This window comes from Manacus vitellinus, unplaced genomic scaffold (genome assembly GCF_001715985.3).
Source record: "Manacus vitellinus isolate BGI_N305 unplaced genomic scaffold, ASM171598v3 scaffold_11_pilon, whole genome shotgun sequence".
Classification (NCBI taxonomy): domain Eukaryota; kingdom Metazoa; phylum Chordata; class Aves; order Passeriformes; family Pipridae; genus Manacus; species Manacus vitellinus.
Window position 1 is genome coordinate 3,667,364 of NW_021938895.1, and position 20,522 is coordinate 3,687,885.

At 41.5% G+C, this 20,522-nt stretch overlaps 1 protein-coding gene across 4 annotated transcripts in view; it reads left to right on the forward strand.

The window, feature by feature from the left end:
• The first annotated feature begins 19,958 nt into the window (after positions 1 to 19,958).
• The window catches only part of ITSN2 (intersectin 2), a 69,143-nt gene continuing 68,579 nt past the window's right edge, over positions 19,959 to 20,522 (forward strand). Inside the window, exon 1 of one of the 4 annotated variants that reach the window (XM_018088778.3) lies at positions 19,959 to 20,051. In XM_018088778.3, the coding sequence (XP_017944267.1) occupies positions 20,021 to 20,051 (31 nt within the window). In that variant the 5' untranslated portion in view covers positions 19,959 to 20,020. The remainder of the gene's footprint in view (positions 20,052 to 20,522) is intronic. The other 3 variants (XM_018088775.3, XM_018088776.3, XM_025896777.2) reach the window with 3 other exon arrangements.

Sequence of the window (20,522 nt, forward strand, 5' to 3'; positions counted from 1 at the left end):
TTGTTCTTAAACAACCATTTTAGTGATTCTGCAGTCTAACCATTCCTCAGGCAGATGAATTTTCAGAAAAGCTGAGTAGATCAGCAAATTGTTATAGATTTCCCTTTTCAAAGCAAGAAGCAGCATGAAAGCAAGATAAACTTGGCATGAAAATTCAAGCAGAGCATTAACGGCTGATAGTATGGTCTCCTTTCACACTCCATTGATTTCAGCTCTGGCTTGAACTCTGTTAAACTGTAATGTAAATTTAAGTTACAAAATGACTTGCTCTGAAAGACCACTCATCAAAAACAACTTCCAACTGCAGAAAACCCCTAAATCTAAAATGTCAGTTCAATTCTGGGGAAAGAATGCAAAACTAGATCCAACCTCCTAAATGCAACAACTTTAAGTCACTGATTGGAGGTACAGCACAACGTTGTTACTTGCAGCACTGGGAGAAGAATTTGTCTTTGCTTCTGTTTGCCATGGAAAAGTCCAGCGGGATGTCAGGCAGAGGGGGGCAGCAGCACCTTAAATTGTCAGTGTTACACCGGGCAAGCAAGAGCCACAGTCAGGAGAAACTTAAGTGTTTCATCAACACAGAGCTTTTTTGTAGACTTCCGTAAGCTGGTTTAAAACCACAGTGGTCTGTTTGCCCTTTCAGTGAATCCCTGTTTTTGTTAATTATGTTATTAACCATAGTTCACTGTCTTACTCTGTTTTGCTCATGGTACTTACTTGCTGTGTAGCATGCCTTTCCAGAAATCTGTGAATCTTGAAAAATTTCCTTTTCGCAGCAACTCAAAAACATTCTGACACATCTGACAAGATTTATTTCAAAGTTGATATTTATATCATTCAAGCCTTAAAAGCAACGTGTAATTCCAGGGAACCTCACAAAATTTAGGTAAGAGTTAAACCAAGAGGTACACTGTTCAAGAGCAGAACTGGTCCCTGGATTCCAGTCTCTCCAGTTGCTGCCTCCTGAACATATGACTTGCCAAGACCCCTCTATTTCCCACACTTGTTCCTCTCCAAATCACCAAGTCCCTCCCTCTTCCTACCTTTGGTTCCTCCCCTAAACACTCCTCACTAAGTCCTATACAATCTTAAAATGCATCCCATAATGTGCAGCACACGTCCAAGGCAGTAACCCTCTGGAGCAGTCCTGGAGAGCTGCTCCCAAGACTCACCTTGGAGAGTTTCACACCTGGACACAGGGGTGATGAGTCTGCTGGGACAGCCCTGGGAAAGGTCCAGGCAAGGTGTTCGCTCCTTGGGAGTCTGTGACTTGGGTTGTCACCTACCACTGTGCCTCTGTGCTCCTCTGGGCTTGTGGAGATGGATCCCTGATGGGCTGATGGCCCTGGGTATGATTTGCTCTTCCCCACCGTTGTCTCTCTGTGGGCATGCACATGAGCTTTTACCCCATAACTGAACACTATGTACCCAATGACAGCTTTTTAGCACCTAAAACAGAAAGATTTGTGGGGAAAAAAATCATTGGTAGCAAATGCAGTAGGGATCTTACTGGGATCAGGCTGGCTTCTTGGCTTGCATTAAAACATGAGTGTGGAGAAACAAATGCATCTGAAATGAACTTGCAACTCTGGCTTACCAAGGTATTATTTACTAATTGTGGCATAAGGATTGCAAATTGCAACAAATAACCTTGCTTAACCCCAGTTCTCTGTTATTGTCAGCACTTGGCACTTGTGAAATTCCTGTGTGCCTGAACATTTCTGCCTGGCTGTGCTGCAGTTAGAGTTTGCAAGTAAAACCCTTGTGTCTGCTCAGCAGTTGGCAAAATTTTATTTGCCATAATTCAGTATGCATGAGTCAGCGCTGCCTCCCTTCACAACAGTCTGGCCTGTCTGGAAAGCTGCTTTCTCTATGGTTACATAGATGTTCTATAAATCTCAAAATAATTTCAGTGCGGTGGGCAAAGAAGCCTTTGCCACTCTGAACAAATACAGTCCAGCTCCCCATAAACAATATCAGTGCTTGGCAGGGAACAGAGCTGGGACATGACTGTTTTATTTTATACAGCTATGAAGTAACAGAAAATCCTGCAAATTAATATAGTAGCCATTTGTCATTTTAAAACCTGTGTGGGCTTCTGGTTTAGAAATCAAACCAGCAGCTCTACAAATACTACTTTTGATGCAGCGTGTGCTTTGTGCCTTCTATACCTTTCTGATAAATTGCTACTCAGAATCAGTATCAGAAATGAGCCACTCCTGTTCTGTTAGGTGTGGAAAGTAAATACTAACTTGTCCTTTTGTTTATCTCATTGTGTTTTATGCCTCCATTTTTAAATAAAGATGTGGGCTAAAAGACAGTGTTTAGCATTTACTCAAAAGGAAGAAAGCAGTTGAATACTGATGTAAAAATGAAACCTGGCAGCAGCATTGAGGGCTCATTGCTTCTGTGTTAGATGAAGGGAAAAAAGAGGAGGTGCAAAAGAAAATTTAGCATAAGAGAGTTGAATCTAATAAAGGGGTTAGAGCTGCCACTCATCAGGTAGGTGTAGCTGTTTCTAAGTAGTTCTTTATAGTTGGAACAGCAAGCTGGACTCTCTAGATGAGAGTCCAGTCTTTCATTAGCAAGAAAAACACTACGGGAGGAACCTGTGCAGATCACTATTGTGCAGTTACTGCTTTTTGACCACTCAAAAATAGTTATCACTTTACATTCCTTATTTCTTGACCAGTGAGTGTACACAAAGTGTGGCTTATTCTTGCAGTAACTGATTTCTGGTGTTCATTTGTGTTCTGGCTTAACTTTATATGTTTTAAACATATGTTTGCAGAAACATGTCTATCAACAAGCTTAGACACTGCCTAGTCAGAGGGCTTGGACAGGAAGAATAAAGCATTCAATTCTGGTGTGTTTTCCTGCAGCACAGCAGAGAAAATAAGCAATATTATAGAGTAAACTAAGTACAAGGAAGAAGTCATATTACCTACTCCCACTCAGTTCAGGCTAAGCAACTCTATTCATGATCTCTTTTCCTGTCAGTGCAGATCTTCCCTTATTACTCTAAAGGTAGCAAAATTGCCTGTGACAGGAAATTGAGGACAAAGTACTGATAATTATTAAAAAGTAAAGCCTTAATGTGAAAATTGTGTCTTTTAGTAGTTATAGTTTATTCATCTTCATTATATCTTGTTAGCTTTTGCTGTTGTATGTTGGTTTTGGCTCAGATATGACAAGGAGGTTATAGAATCATGGAATTACAGAATGGTTTGTGTTGGGAGGGACCTTAAAGATCATCTAGTTCCAACCTCCCTGCCGTAGGCAGGGACACCTTCCACTAGAAGTGCAGGATAATAAATGATAACAGAGTAATACATTGTTGAAACATTGCTTATAGTAAATGCTACTTCTTTTCTGCTCCTCCCACACTTTTCATCTTAATTGGCCTCCTCTGGGTAGCTGCTGTGCTGCAACCCTGCCCCTATGTCTGGAACAAGTCTCTATGCTATCATGCCATTGGTTTCTTCTTCTTTCAGCTGCCTTTTCTATTACTCATCAGTTATTATTAAGCAACTTTTCTTACCTTAATGGCTTTTTGAAACAAACAAATTCATTTCTGCAGTTTTAAGTTGCTTTGCCACTGTCTACTCCTTGCTAGAAGGGGTACCATCTGTCACCAGAAGGGACTTTTATTTCACCTGGTATTTGACATCAGCCCCCAAAAACGCATGTTGAAGCTTGCAAAAAGCTTTCCCTCCAAAACCTGAGGTGCCCAAAGGCAGTATCTGCAACAGTGCCTTTAGAAACTCCACCTTCATAAAAGTAGTGTTTTTCTTTTGAACCTACTTCAAGCAGCATTTCTATCATTCAAGTAATGATATAAATGATATATAAATTATATAATGATATAAATATCAAACTTTCCATTTGAATGGAAACAAATTTCATTCTCCATTTTAAAGAAATGGCAATGCAGTTACTAATTAAAACAAATGAGACAAAGTAGATGTAATACTAGTTTGTGCCTCGTACATTGGTAATGAAACATCTTGTAAGACTCTTAGGTTGGGTAAGAGTTAGTTCAGCTTCACTTTAAGGATGCATTTTTTTATAATTCACGCTAAACTTTGGATGTCTGTATACACCATTTCTATGGAAGAGTGACCTGAGGGGCTGCTGCATTCAAATCTGTCTTCAGTCTGTAAGTCCTGCTCCTCTTCCTGATAATTAATAAATCTTACAAATATTTATTGTTCTAGTGCCTCAGATGAGCTCCAGTTGGTTGTGGTAATGCAGATGAAACAGTATGCAATTTGTCCAGCATCAGAATACATAAAGCTTTGGCGTGCTAATTTTTTATACCAGGTTATCTCTCTAGGGAGTCAGCTGAATTTTTAATTCTCTCAAACTTCTCCCTTCCCAGGCAACAAGTCAAAGGAGGTGATTCTGAAAACCCACCTGGAGTACTGTGTCCAGCTCTGGGGTCCTCAGCACAAGAAAGATGTGGACCTCTTAGAGCAAGTCCAGAGGAGACAATGAAGATGAACAGAGAGCTGGAGTACCTTTGTTACAAAGAAAGGCTGAGAGATTTGGGGTTGTTCAGCCTGGAGAAGAGAAGGTTCCAGGAGACCTAATTGTGGCCTTTCAGTGCTTAAGGAGGCCTATGAGAAAGATGGTGAGAGACTTTTCCATGGAGCCTGTTTCAATAGGAGAAGAGGTAATGGTTTTAAACTGAAAGAGGGTCGATTTAGATTAGATCTAAGAAAGAACAGTGAAGGTGGTAAAACAGTGGCAGAGAGGTGGTCGCTGCCCCATCCCTGGAAGTGTTCAAGGCCAGGTTGGATGGGGCTCTGAGCAACCTGATTTAGTTGAAGATGTCCCTGCTCATTGAAGGGGATTTGGACTAGATAACCTTTAAAGCTGCCATCCAACCCAAACTGTAATTTTTCTGACTGCAGTTTTGTCTCAAAGGAGGCATTAGGCAACATCCATAGTGATCTCAAGTGCTGCTTTCCTATAGGAATCCTGTCATATTTATTGAACCAAGTATCCCAATGTCCTTTATACAATTCCCACTTTATGTACTTTGTCACCTCGAAGTCAGTGGTTAAGCACAGACACAGCCCAAGTCCATTTGCTTGGTGGGACGTGGCAGTTACATAACTACAGAGGAAAGGAACTGTGAGGTTCCTTGAGAAGTCATCTAGGTCAATGTTCAAGGCAGGATCAACTGTATTTACAGAACTGCTCACAGATATCTGTCAAACCTGTTTTTAGGGGCTTCCCTTCTCAATACTTAACTACTGTAATAAGTAACCTGATCTGTTTCTTCCTATGAGAAGAAACATGTTTATCTGGTTTATTGTTATCTTAATCCTCTCTACAATGGCCTTTATGAACCTGGAAACTGTTGTCTGATGCAAGCACTTGTGTTCAATCCAGAGAGACTGGAGATGTTGCCTACACAACAAAGTCACATTTAGAACTGCTCTATCACTATGATGTGTACTGAACAGATTAAAGGCTGTGTTTTAAGAGGCGTTAGAAAGTAATTCAAGCAGAAAATGTCAGATGAGAGACTTTTTAACAGAGGAGCATGTTCTTGACCCAGGACCATTCTGTTATCCCAATTAATTATTTGGAATTATGAAGCACTGCTCATGAAATCTGCAGACTACTTTAAAACAGCCAAAGGCCCCCTAGGCTGGTGGCCACCAAGTGATTTAAATCACGGAGTCAGCAAGTGCCCCTTGAACAACATGTGTTTAATCCACCTACATGGCAAATATCTGTGCATCAAAGCTGAGGTTGCTGTCTGTGCGTAGGAACAAAAATACAAAGCATGCTTTTGGGCTGGCAGTGAGGAAGGGGAATGTTGCATCTTCAAAAGCAATGAATCAGATGAGGGCTGAGGAGGTCACAAGGGGTAAATGCATGAATGCGAGCTGCCAGTCCAGTGTGGCAGCTGCACCAGCAAACTGCAAACATCAGGTATCTAAACCCAAATACCAACGAGCAGTATGTGCTAATATGTAGCCATGACCATTGCATGGCACAATAACGTGACTGTTCCGGAACCACGATGAATGACAAAAGGTGTAACAAACTGGAAAGGCTCATTAAGAACCCAGAAGAATGAGTCAGTGGAAAAATCTGCTCTCTACGAAGGTGATAGGTAATTATCTACACGGCAAAAGCATAGAAAGGTGCTGTAATCGCCTATGCACAGCGAGATCTGCTCGCTGAGGAAAGAAAATGTCTAGTGTTTAAAAAGGATGGCATTTTTTCATGTTTTTCCTTCCTACAGGATTCTTTGATTTTTGGAAAGATAAAGCCCTGAAACCCTACATATTTCAGTACACTGAGCCTGGTGTGAGTCGAATTTAGATCTTTGTGCCATCCCCCTCCTCACTGGTTGCGGGTACCCCAGCGGGACACGCTCCCCATGGAAAAGCGCCAAGGGTGCTGTCACCTACTCTCAGGTGGAAAAATCAGCTTAATCTGTGAGTCCTGCCTGTGCAGAACGACCAAACCAGAGGCCACAGCTTCCAGTCGAGATAGGACTGGGATACAGCCGGAAAACTAAGGAAAAGGTAACTTACGGAGCAGATAGGGAGACAGCGGTTGGGAATCGAGCGAGAAAAACGCAAGCAAGGATGGAGATAAATTCCCTGTCAGTCGGGTCTTTAAGCAGCAGCTGTTCCTGTGTGCAGCAAAGGCACCGACGGGCTCGGTGCCCACAGCAGCGCTTGGTGACCCTGGGCCAGACCCGGGGGCTCAGCATCCTGGGGCACAGCCACCCCTCACTCGGGCTCCGGCCGCGTACTCCTCGCACCGGGAAGCGGAGGGGAAGGGGGGAAGGGGAGCGAAGGGCAGGCGCGGACCGGGCGCCCAGCGGCGCCCTCAGCCTAAGCCGTGCCCGGCGCCCGCTCCCGCCCCCGCTTCCTCCCCCGCCCCGCCGCCATGTTGGGCTGAGCCGCCGCGGGAGCGGAGAGCCGCAGCCCGAGCGGAGGCCGCCGCTCTGGGGCAGCGAACAGGTACCGGCGGGGCGGCGCGGGCCCCGCGCCGCGCGCAGCTGGGCGGCGGCGGGAGGGTGGAGGGGCCGAGCTGCCGGGCGGGGACAGGAGCGCTCCGGTGGTTCTGCTGCCCAAAGCCGCTTTAGTTATGTTTGTTCCCCTTATTTTGAGGCTGGTGTGGTTCGGGTTTGTTTGGGGTTTGTGTTTTGGGCGTATTTTCTTGGTTTTTTTTTTTTTTTTTTGTTTTCTGTTGGGTTTGGACGTAGCGGCGGTGGCTCCCGCTGCCAGCGCTGCTGCTCTCCTGTGCTCCATTACTGCTCTGCCGGCGGAGAAATCCCGGTGCCCGTGCCCAAAGAGCTCCCGAGGTGAGGTGACTGAGGTGACTCGGTCGTGTTCTTAGACCCCGGTTTGTTGCGGTGATGGTGGTTTTGGTGCCTTGTAGCTACGGTGGAAACCCGGAGTTCGGAGAGATCGAACTGGTTTCTGCAGTTAAAGTTTGCGAAGTGTTTTGTCTGTAAATAGACTGGCTTTTCTTGGTCTCGACTTCTCTCCGCGGCATGTCGTAAATTCAGAAAATAAAATGTGGTTGAGGTACGTGATTCGGTTCCTTAAACATCAAGGTACCATTTTGAATACGGTAAATGGTTTTCACAGCAGCTGGGGCTTTGACATCTGTCACGCTGCAGAACTCGAAAGTAGATCGTGCTTTAGATAGTGCCTGCGATCTTTAAGTTATTTTCTCAAGCGTTTCTCTTAAGCATCAGTTGGAAATTCCCCACCTAAAACACTGGAATGAGAAGTCACTTGCGCCCAGGCTGCCCTGTCCTGTGCATCGCTCTTTTGGGAACATGATGTTTTTTAAACTCCTTTTCTGTTCGTGCCGGCCTGTGGTGGCAGCAGCTCCCGCGCCGAACACGGGAAAACACAGAGCGTGTGAAGCAGTACGTGGTGTGGGTAACATCAGTGGTACATAAAATGCAGCTTGCTTTCAAGAGTTTTAAATCGTTCATCTGAAATTTGGTTGTCACAAGCATCTACATCTGCTGATGCGATGGTGATGTTTAGAACTAATGAGCACTAGGAACTAAATGGATAAAGAGCCAGCTGGGCTTCATTCTTCTACTAAACCTGTTTCATTTTTGTTTCCTTGTTTCCTCTCTACCTCCCCTGTTTGGTTTCTTTGTATTTTTTTATTCTGACTGAGCTGGGAGGGGCGTTCACACCACCGTACCTCTGGGTATTTAGAGAAGTCCTGCTTCAGGCTCCGTGTGATGTGAAGAGAATTGCATGATCCCTGCAAACATGGATTTAGACTGCTGTGTGCTCTCTGTTGAACAGAAATTTTTTTTGTCAGATTAGCCTCCTAACTCAGATGCCTAAATTAGATCAAATGAATGTGCTTATCCTTTTAATTACTATCCTGAGAGAATTGCATTTACTTTTTTCTCCTCTATCTGTACAAGATCTGGGGTATGGGTTGTGTCCCTGGCTGAATTGTAGCTGTCACTGTAACAGAAACAAGGAGTATATTCCTGTAGCAGTAACAATATAACAAAAACTGGGTACATATGGCTTGTCTGTGCTAATCATAAAAGTAATAGGGTTATCTACTGTAGGTGTGGGTCAAAACAACAAAGCTTTATAGCTGTTTATTTTTTTAACCATTCTTCTTGTAAGCAGAAAAATGCCTTGTCACATCAAGGCAGAAGTGACCCATGGGATGATTTTAAAGTGTGTTGATGAGAAGGCTTTATTTGTTGAGATTCAGGTATTACAGTGACTTTGACTACAACAGTTCTTACAGCAGGAGCTTTTGCAAATATTTCTGTTGTATAATGTTGAAAATTGAATTAATTTCATGCCATAGGAAAGAAGCAGCTATGAAAAATGAAGCTAAGTTCTGTAGGTGACAGTATTTCTTCATTGAGCTGCTTCTCAGGAGCTGGTGAGGAAAATGGGGCAGCATTTGGAAAGTGAAAGGAGATGCTTTGCTTGAGGCATTATCAAAAACCTTCACCCTCCTTGAAAACAGGTGGCTATCAGGAAAAGACCTTGGGATGAATTCCTGAAGAGCAGTATAGTCCAGAGCACTAGTTCTTCCAAATTGAGACAGAGGTCTCTGGTCTGTTTGGTTAACAGTTTACAAGTAAATTATCTGCTGTTATCTCAAAAGACTCAGTATGTAAAATTTGTGAAAACAGCTTTTCATGAGTTTTTTCTTTTAAAGGCCAGAGCTGTTCTCTTTGCCTTTTGAAAATTAGTTCAGAAGTTGGATTGGACATCTTTATTTCTAATGTTAATTTCTGGCCTATTTTCATTTGAAAGGAAAGATCTCTGACATCTCAGGTTTTAAAATAGCTTTTAACTGCTTCCATTTGTTTTTATCAACCTGAAATACAGAATAATATTTTTTTGAAGAGACTTCTGGAGATCACCTGGTCCATTTCTTGTGAGAAGCATGGCCAACTCAGATTATGTCCCTCAGAGCCGTGTCTGGTTGTGTTTGGATTATTTCCAAGGGTGGAGATCCCACCAACTCACTGGACAGCCCTCCCCAGTTTAGTGTCCGTGCTTGCTCAGACTGCATCCCATCCCATTGCCCAGACTGCCAGTGAAGACATTAAACAGTACTGGCCATGGTATCAGTTCCTGGGGAACATCAATAGTTCCAAACAGATGGATTTTGGAATACTGATGACAGCTCTTTGAGTCTGGTGATCAGGCAAGTTTTCCACTCAGATTACAGTGAACCTTTTCAAACTATATTCCACCAGTCTGGCTCTAAGGACACTGTGAGAGACCTTATTAAAAGCCTTCATAGAGTCAAAACAAGCTGCTGTGCCCTCATTCACAGAGCCAGTCATCTCAACACAGAAAGCCATGAGATATTGGATGTGGTTCGTCCTGGATGGACAGTGGCAGTTTCCCATCACCTTTTTGTTCTTCAGGCATCTGCAGGTGACTCACAAGGGGATTTGCTCCATTGTCTTTCCAAGGACTGAAGTAAGATTTAGCAGCTTTCTGTATTGGTGTTCTGGCCCTTCGAGAAGATGAGTCTGATGTTTGCCTTTTTCCCATCATCAAGATCCTCGATCAGTCACCAGCGCCTCCCATAAATCACAGAGCTTGGTCTTGCAGTGACATTACCCAGTGTTCCTGGCAGCACTGGGCCTGTGATTTGTTCCATATATATGTATGCAACTGCTCTACTTCCTTGTTTTCAAGTTATTTTGACTTCCAAAAGCTGTCTTCAGTTCATTGTAATGCCACATCTTTTGGCAAAGGATAGTAGATGATGGATCCTGCCATGTTTTTAAGTTTTGGGGGGGAAGCTTGGTTTAGACACTGTGAAAACACTGGTTTAGTCCTGTGAAAGTTGTGGGAGCAATAGTTTGCTGACTAGTGTTGCTTTTAGATTGGAGGGGTCATGTCATGTGGGAAAGTTAGTGACCTTGTTTGAGCTTTTTTGTCTCAGGTGATGATTGGTGATTTTTAAGATACCAAAGATAAAGTCGAGCTAATTAGAGAGTTCTCTTTTTTTACAACCGACCTGTTTCAAGAACTATCGCATATCAGTAAAACACTTAACACAAAGTGTACTTTGAGGTTCAGAGGTTGATCCTAGGTATGAGGTGATATAGGGTAGTTACTGTATTCCTTTTACCTTAAAAAACATATTATGACCTTTAATTTCACCTTTTAAAATTGCATTTTCCTTATGTACATTCGTTGGTGATAGATGACATAACAGTCTATTTTGCGGGGAAGCACTCGTGTTAGAGTGCCTGGTTGGATTTTTGGAAGTGCTAAGCAGCTGTTTTAAGTGATCCTGAAATTTTCAAGTGCTTGGTTGCAAATATTGCAGGTACTTCATTACCTCTGGAAATGGTGTTTTTGAATCCTGATCAATATAGAACTGGGAGGCTTATACTGTGTGCGAGTTCAAGTTCCTTCCAGTGACAGACCAGTGTAAGCCAAAATTTTAAGCCAGCTGTGAGCAGTGAAGCCTTGTTTTCTGTGGCTGTTTGAGTTTAATGAGCTGTGAGCTTGTGTTGAGTTTTTTCACGCTGTTGGTATATTTAGAGCAGCTTTTGGCATGTGGATTCTCTGCTGTCTAATATTGGTACTCAAACACACAGAAGTCTTTCTCTTCATTGAGGGCGCTAAATTTGGTTGTGCTTTCTCCGGTTGCCTGTTTTCATGAATCTTGTAGGCACTTAAGATCTTTGCAAAGTACACCCCTCAGTTGAGCTTAATTCACGTTGGATGATGGGATTCATCAAAGTACATGTTAACTACTCATCTCTTCTACCCTTAGAATGCCAGGCTAAGAATTTGAGCATCCTGGTTGCTTGGTTCCTATAATGTAACTGCTTTCATTAATTCATTTGTCTTACTTGTCTTATCAGAATGGTTGTGGGGTTTGTTGTTTCTGGTTGTTTTTTTTTTTATTCTCAGGTTTATTTAAGGATAAGCCTCTACAAAATAAGATAGGGGATTTTATTTTGTCAGTTCTTCTTACTTCCACACATACTTTGTTGTATTGCCCATAGCAAGATGGTACAGAGACTGTAGTAACTTGTTTTTCTGGTGTTGTTGTGACGTTAGCACCAAATGTTATAAAGGTGAGGATTAGGTCACATAAAAATTATAAAGTAAAAATGGAGCTGATGAAATGTCATTTTTCTTTAAATTGGGAATATTTAGAACTTTGTCAGTATAGGAAAGCAGCCTGGCCAGCTTGGTTACTTGGATCCTGGAGTTAGAATAATGGATTGAACATTAATATATAGATGAGCACAGTGTTGTGTAACTCTTATTTTCAGAACAACACATGAAATTCAAATGATGTAACATGATGACAGTAGCAGGACAAAGTGTTGGAATTACCTTATAGAGCACAAGTACCTGAGAACTATTTTTAAATATTTTGGCAGTTACAGATACTTGAAAAGGCATGGTTGATCCAGAAAAGTCACAGCTTCTTCGGAATAGCAATTCTGAGAGCAGCCACTTTGACTTAAGACATTTTGATATGGGATGTTGTGGTTTCAGCTTCAGAAGTAGCTGGTAAATAATTCTGAACTGGCTCTTCTAGTGAAAATATTCGAGGCTGATGCAAGTGGAGCTTGTGAAATGCTGTGGCATCAGTCATGAGCGATATCTGCAGTTAGTGATTCAGCAGCATACACATTAAGTAAGGGAAGAACAGGAAATGGGAGTTAACTCATTTTTGTTTCTAAAAGTATTACAATTGGAATGTGGAAAAAAAATGAGCTGTTATGGCTATATTAATAAATGTATTTAAAAAATCAGAACTGATTTAAATACTATTAGTCTTACCTTTCAAAGGTCAAGAATTTTACTACTCAAAATCTAAAACTCTTGCTTTTTCCATTACACTCTTACGAGTTTCTTGAGGTAGGACAAGTCTGTGAGATACTTTTGTTCCTCAGGACATTACGTGATGTTGAGATGTGTCTGACACAGGTGATAATTGATTCCCTAAGTTCGTTACATTAATTTGTGGTGGTTAAAACATTATTACTCTATGCTGTAGAGCTCAGTGGTAAAGGTTTGAAGAGACCAAATTTCAACTGGATGCTTTGAAGGACTGTTCTTGGTAATAGAGCACAGGTGACACTTGTGGATGGGAGTGGGGTTGGGAGTGGGGAGCACATTTTTGCCTATCTGAAATAATGCTACCTAATTATTTTTCCCTGTTTTGACTGCCTTATGCTGCTCTTTTCTTTTTCTCTCATGAGGTTTCCCTGTTTTTTTGATTCATCAGAGATAAACACCATTGCTTTGCTTTGAAGGCCTCTTGTGGCCTTTCTCCTCTCTGCTTGTCATCTCATTCAGTTTTGAAAAGTTGTGTGTGATGGTTTTGTGCACCTGACCAGCTTGAAAATACATAGCTAAAATGTAAATTCAGTCTCACTGAATGTTTTACCTTCATTAGTTTTGTAAATGGTGAGAGATTGTTTTCTGCTGAGCACAGAGGCTGCCTATGTATCTGTTGTGTTATGCTCAGCTTATAGCAGTCCCTTAGATGTTCTGTATGTTTTGCACTATTATCTGGGGCTGACAGCTGAGCAGCAAGTCAAATAGCATCTCTTCTATTGTAAGGAGAAGATAACATTAAGAATTATTCTGTTAGATTTTTTTTCCCCTCTGTTAGGAGGCAGATTTTGCTTCTGATGGAAGGACAGGAGTGGGCTCAAAAATTTCCTCTGAAGATGGCAAGATTTCAAATGAATAAGCTTAAAAGTAATAGGCTCTGAATGTTTCCAGTCATGGTTGAAGTAAGAAAATAAAGAAAAGAAGAGAAAACTCATCAAATACTTATGTCCTGCCTAAGCCCACATTGACATAAATTAGGAGTTGAAACGTGGAAGTTGAGAACTGCAGGTTTCAAGATGTGTGGACCTCACCAAACAGCATTTTAGAGCGCTTGTACAACACTTGCAAATAATTAGGTGTGAGAATTGGTGTGTTTCAAAAGAGGATCTAGAAAAAACAGCATATGGAATGGGGAGTCATGTAAATTAGAAAATAGGAAGCAAAAAAAAGGCAAGAGTGTATTTTAAGTTACCACCCGTTCAGGAGTAAGTGTATCTCACTCAGCTCTCTGGAAAGGTTACATTGTGCAGACTTCTCAAAGGTAGAAGCTCAGAGCCTTTAAAAAAACCCTCAAAGTTATAAATAGTCTACACTCTCCTTTTTGCTATTTTTCTTTTCCATTTTAAGCAAAGCAAGCAGAGGGAGTGATGTCTGTCTGTGTCTGGGATCAGATTAGTGAATGTGTTCTTCCAGGGCGTGACAGAGCTGAGTTCAATTCCCATCTTTTCCTGAGGAAGTTCATGTACATGTCTCGTGGGAGAAGGGCCAGGGATTTAAATAGTGAGCTTCCTGAAGTGGGATTCTCATTCCCTCCCTCAGAATAATTTCTACTTCGCAAAGAAGAATCAAAGCTGGACGGGCATGGACAGAGAGACCTGCAGATTTCGTCTTAATGGTAAAGAATTTCACTTAGGAGATTGAAATCCTGAGTTGACATTACTGTTTCAAACACTGCTCATGAGTTTCCTTGAATGACTGTGCAGTAAAATGGGGGAAAACCTTCTAGGAGGAAGGAAAGATCAGCTTTAATCTCCAGAGACAGAGGAGAGAGCTGAACTGTGTCTTGATACTTTGAATGGGTGCTTTCACAGCTGAGCAGCTGTGTAAGAAACAGAGTAAACCCAGCAATACTGACCACACAATTCTGTTTTTTGAACAGAAACAGAGATTCCTGTATTTTGCATGGTCAGTGTGTTCAGAGAGCCTGTTAGCTGGGCAAGGTGGGCAGAAGGATATTTGTCAAAAAAATACTTTTTGTGTTCTGTCTGGATAACTGTTGGGAAGGAAGTTGCTCTTTCACAGTGAGCAAGGAAGGGACTTTGTACCATAGGGGTAAGAAGTGAAATATTTAACCCTTTTTTTTCTTTTTTTCTTCTTGGAATGTCAAAATATTAACTTAGGCTTTCAGTACTGCTATCCACAGTGGCAGAGGAGAGCAGGAAGAGCCAGCAATGTGCTACCCGGGATAGACTTCTCCATTTTGTCACTGATGTCATTCATTTGTTATCAGAGTGGGTGGACTTCGTGAAGCTGGGCACATTGCATTTTGAAAAGGCCATGTCACTGTGTTTAACTCCACTGTATAAAGGAGATAAATGCTTGGCCTGACAAAATGTTCTGGTGTTTTTCTTTGTTTTTTGGTGTTTGTTTTTTTTTTTAATTAGTAAACTGTCCTACCAATATGTCTTGCAAAAAGATAAATTGTATTCCGTGCTGGTTAATAATGCCTTACTAATGCATATTATTCTCTCATTTTCAAGAGAGTAATTGAAAAATACCAGGGAACAACTACATGGGCTATTACACTGTCACTGTTTGCTCTGCAAATACTAATGAGTCCTCTTTGAATTGTCCAGGTCTACAGGTGTTGTAAAGAGTAAATTGGTCAACTAGTACTGCAGTCTCTGTCCTTGCTAATTGGTTCTTGCAGCAAAAATCTGCAATATATCTTCTTCCTGCTCTTGGGGAAAGGAAAAGAGTAGTTAGTAGTGTGTCCACACGTGCTGCTTCCAAGGCATTTTCTTTCTTCCAGACAGAGCTTGTTGCACCAGACCTTCATTCCTACTAAAACTATGTGGTTGTGGTTTTTCTGAGAAATATTTTGAAAAAAATTGATGCAAGTATAAATATTAACAAAGACTGTGGTAAGGCTGTTCTTCGTATAATGGCAATACGCCCATGATAGGAAAGAAGCTTTTTCTTTTCCCTTTCTCCTGTCATGTGCCCAGCTCTATCTAATGTTTTCTAATACCTTCAGCATAGTCCTGAGGTCCCCCCGGCTTCTTGCAATCTCCTCATTTGTTTTCCCAATTTGTATCAACTATAATGAACACGGAGAGAGGGAACAGCAGTTGCAGTTTGGCAGGTCAGTTTGTGAAAACAATTAGTGCTTTAAACATCGGGACTAGTCAGATGGTTTGTTTACAAGAACTTGCTGTTCTGCTATTTAAATGTAAGATCCAAGTTTTCCTGTTTTCACCCTAAATGGCAGCAGGACTTAATGTCGTCTATGATGTTCACAGGGGTGTTTGATCCTGTTGTTACAACATGGATTTTGTGCTGTGGCTGCCACAGTTTCTTATGACTGATGGCTGAGTTCACCAAGCGCCTCTCCTAGAACATTTTGGAAAAACAGATAATTTTCTGTGAAATATTCTGGTGGTGATGGCCGTGATTTCATCTATATCATCTGTTTGGGATACTGATTATAGTATTTTCTTGATTTTTATTTTTTTCCTTTAGTGAACATTTTTATATGGCATTGGCTTTCTCTGTAGTATTGTGTAGTAAGGTTCTTTGGAAATTAACAGCTTTCACCTCCATTAATGTTTAGAAGTTATTGAAATTATTCTAAAAACCATAAATTTGACTTCAAGAATATTTTGCTGAGACTTTCATGCTACATAAGTGGTTCACACCTGTGTCCCAAAGGTGCAAGGTGCTTTTACACACTTAGATCGTTATAGATGGCAACTGGAGCAACTTTATTTGGAATTTGTAAAAATAAGCAGCTCTTAACTTTAATATATGCGTAATCTCCAAGCCTTTGTGATATACTGTGGGGACAACGAAGACAGAATACTTGTTGAGGACGAGCTCCATTCTTTGAGAAGGATTGTTTTCACAGACTTTTGAAAAATTTTTGTAGACTTCAGGTTTACTGGGCTGTTTCCTCCTTCTCTAAAAAAAAAGAAAATAATGAGGAGAAATTATGTTGCAGCAATACTTCTATTTTTCCTTTTTTTGCTTATCAGTATAACTTCAGAATCTGTCACCAGAGAAGCATGTGTGCTTGGTGTAACCCTGGTGTTCGAATGAAATGGATCTGTGCAAAGGGATAAAATGGGGTCTCAGTGCTGGTGAGATATGAAATCCCGTAAAAAACTCATTTGTGATTTTTGGTTGCTTCTGTAAGTCATAGTTTTTGCTATTTGTGAGGCTTAATGTAGGAGAGTTTTGGTGCCTTTCAGATTTAGTATTTATTTAAAATATGACAAGTTCTGCATATAGACATAATAGTGAGACAACAGAGCTAAATCATGATTTAATCACATATCATTGCTGTAATGTACTCTCAGTAAGACCTGTTGGGCAGTTCGCTCTTGTTTTTGGACCTAAGGATGGTACATCTACATGGCAATGCCCAATGCAGACTTACCAGCTTGGGTCAAACCCAAGCTTGGGAAACTTGGGGAATTTTCAGGTTATGCTGAAAAATCCTGTGTTGAGAATTTGGCCTGCAATGTTCATTATTTTTGGGAGTGTTGCACTGGAACAGAGTGTCAAAGATTGTGGCATTAGAACGTCTGATCCTGGGCTGCTTCTTTTGAGAGGACAGATAAAGGTATGGAGGATAACTTGGGAGTGTTGTATTCAGTGTCTGACTACAACTTCTCATTCTGCCTGATGTGAGCTATGAAAGTTCTGTTATCACAGAATCATAGAATTGTTTGGGTTGGAAGGGACCTTTAAAGATCATCTCGTTTCAACCCCCCTGCCATAGACGGGGATACCTTCCACTAGACCAGGTTGCTGAGAGCCCCATCCAGCCTGGCCTTGAACACTTCCAGGGATGGGGCAGCCACAGCTTCTCTGGACAACCTGTGCCAGGGCCTCAGCACCCTCACAGGGAAGACTTTTCTTCTTATATCCAAGAAGTTACTCGGTGTGATGGAAATGAACCAGGGACACGTGTGCTCTGTAGATACAGAGCTTTCATGAATAGGAAGGACCCTCACCAAGCTAAAGTGAGGTCAAAGCCCTCAAGATTTTTCAGTTGAAATTGATTTTAAAATATGGTACAGTTGAGACTCTATGGACATCCAAATGAGGGAGAGGGGTTTCCACGTTTTGTGCACGTGAAGTTGCCTGGGCCGCTTCTCACACTCCTGTGGTCAGCAGTTGAGGGTTTTGGAAGTTCAGCAAAAACAAGGCAAAAATCTGACTTTCTCTGTAACTGTGAGTTGTATAAAGTATTTTAAAAATAAATATCTTAAGCTTTTGGGCTTTAAGAGTTAATCAGTTTATTATGAGACCTGTACTGTCTGATTATTATCAGATTTGTCTTGTGAGGCCTCACCTCAAGTACTGTGTGCATTTTGGGCCTCAGAATGTAAGAAGGATATAAAAGTATCAGAATGTATCCAAAAGAGGGAAACAAAGATGGTGAAAGGACTAGAGGGCAAGACTTTTGAGGAGCAGCTGAGGACACTAGGTCTGTTCAGCTTAGGGACGAGACTGAGGGGTGACCTCCTTGCTGTCTACAGCTTCCTCATGGGAGCAGTCAGGGAGGTGCTGCTCTCTCCTCCCAGGTTACAGGGCATGAGGGAATAGCTTAAAGCTGTGTCTGGGAACTTGAGACTGGATGTAAGGAAAAAGTTCTCCACTGAGAGGGTGGTCATGCACAAGAACAAGCTCCCCAGGGAAGGGGTCATGGCCCCAAACCAGTTGGTGTTCATGAAGTGTTTGGGCAATGCTCATTAGTTACATCATGGGATAATTTTTAGTGCCCTCTGTGGAGTCTGAAGTTGGGCTCAATGATCTTCCTGTGTCCCTTCCTGCTTGGGATATTCTATGTTTTTGAGATTCTGTTGTGATTACTCATTCAAAGAAACCTAAAAGCAGACTGAAAGAAAGAGGATAAAGTGAGTTGGAGGAAAGATCAGATGTGTAGCTCTTATTCAGTAAGACTGTAAATCTGGAGCAAGTCACATGAAGGTGGAAATCTGCTGATTCTGGGGGTGTTCTCCAGCATTCTGCTTCTGTGTCATGGTTTCAAGTTCTCTTTTAGACCTTCTTGACAGAACAGCTTTTGCAGAGAAGTGTGCTGGAGAAATGCTTGACAACCGTGGCAGCATTTTTTGGGAAGGCTATTTATAGATTTCAAGTGTCCCTTGGTGGATTGCTTGGTAGGTTCATGTCTTGGAACAGATCCATGCTTCCTTTTTGCATCTTTGTGCAGTTGATACCTAATGTCTCTGTGAGAGATCATTTGGACTCACCAGCTATTCCATTTACTTTTTTAAAATGTGTGTGTGTGTGTGTGTGTAGCCACAGATCCTAGACTCTTATTTTTAGTGAAGAAATGTGCAATAGGTACAAAAAGGTGGAACCACAGTGCTTTCCAGTTCTGTGATTTTTGTGATGAGATGCACAGGAGTTTTCATGCAGAGGAAGGGAGTATGGGGAATATGGTATTTCTGTACTTAATATTAAAATCTGTGGTTGTATTGAGAGGGGAAGAGTTGGGTGGATTTTGTTTGTTTGTATGTATATTTGGTTTGGTTTGGGTTTTTTTTGGTGTGGGAAGAAGGTTTGGTGTCTGAAGAGGGTTGTTTGTTTTTTTTTAATTAAATATTTCTTTTTTGTATCCTCATCATGTACAATAATTTCTCCACATAGAGCACAAGGATAATGACGGATATATTTCAATATTTAACTAAAATTGTCTCATCCAAATTACAAGCTCGCTGCATTGTCTTAGTTCTATGTTTTTATAGCAGTGAATTTTTTTATGCTTTTACCTCAGATAAGTATTAGTGAATATTATGCAATTCTAAAGAATTATTATTACAAGTGAATTATTATTAAGAAGAATTATTATTATTTCAAGATAATTATTGTTATTATTATCTTGAAAAGATACATACTAAAAAACAAAATTTGTCTTAGTACTCTGGTATTTATTACGAAAGTAAATTCTGTTGAGACTCTCTAAATGCTGCTTTGAGTCTTTATGCAGTAGCTCAGGAAAAGGAATAACTTCATTGTGTTGCTCCTGGAAAACTGGCTTGTGACGGACTTTTATGAGGACAAGTCTTTTTTTCAGAATACATCATATAAGAGTGTTTTCTTTGTTAATACTGTGTGGAGTAGTGGAATGGGTGAATTTGAATAATAATTGTTCTTCCACTTTTCTCAGCAGAAGCTTTTGGTTACAGAGCTCAGGATTGCACTGGTTTTTTCTCATATACATAAATATTTACCAGAGAGAGCTGGCAAAGATCTGCTGGGACCCCAAGCCTATGCTCCCGCCAGGAGAAGCCTGTCCCCAGCCATATGTTCTGGCAACTGTTTGTGTACATCCTGCAGCAGTTGCTAAACAGTTGGTCCTGTTTTCCTTTAAGAATGTGCCACAAGGTCCAGGACTGCACTGCATAGCCTATAGGAAAAAAAAAAAAAAAAAAAAAAAAAAGAGAAAAAGACAAAAAAAATTCCCCCACCCCCTCCCCAGTGTAAATTCAGCTGGTTCAGCAGCAGCCCCAAGCCGGGCATTGTTTGCTGTCGGAAGTGGGAGCTGAAGGGACGGACGTTCCCCCGCTCAGCGGGAGCGCAGCGCAGTTTTGCCCTTGTTGCATTATTAATGGCACGATGTTTTTATGTTGCAGATGGCTAAGAGTTAGCACGGCAGATCCGGGACCATGATGGCTCAGTTTCCCACGGCCATGAACGGTGAGTGGCCGCGCTCGGTTTGCTCAGGTCGGGCTGGGAGGTTTGGCTGGTTTTTGTGTGTTTTTTGGTACCTGCAGCAGCGTTGTGGTCACTCCGCTGCAGATCGCTTCCCGTAGCCCAACCTGTGCTGTGAGGCTGGGAGAGACACGGCAGAGGCATCACTGCAGTGTATTTTGGATACGCCGGGAGTGTCTGGTAATCTCGGGTCGTTTAAAGGGTTGAGGAATGTGTGAGTTGTAGTGTGAACACTGCCTGACTTCAAGTGGGGAATATGCTAAGTAATAGTTGATTAAACTTGCATACCTTTTCTGTTACGTAATTCAGCACAAAACATGTTCCATTATAATCCCTTACACTCTTTATTTTAAACAAAATATTTGAGGGCGTCAAGCAGTTTGTGACACTGATTAAAACAACCAGTCTTTCTCAATTAAAAAAAAAAAAAGTTAAGAATTTTCCTCAGTTAAAAAA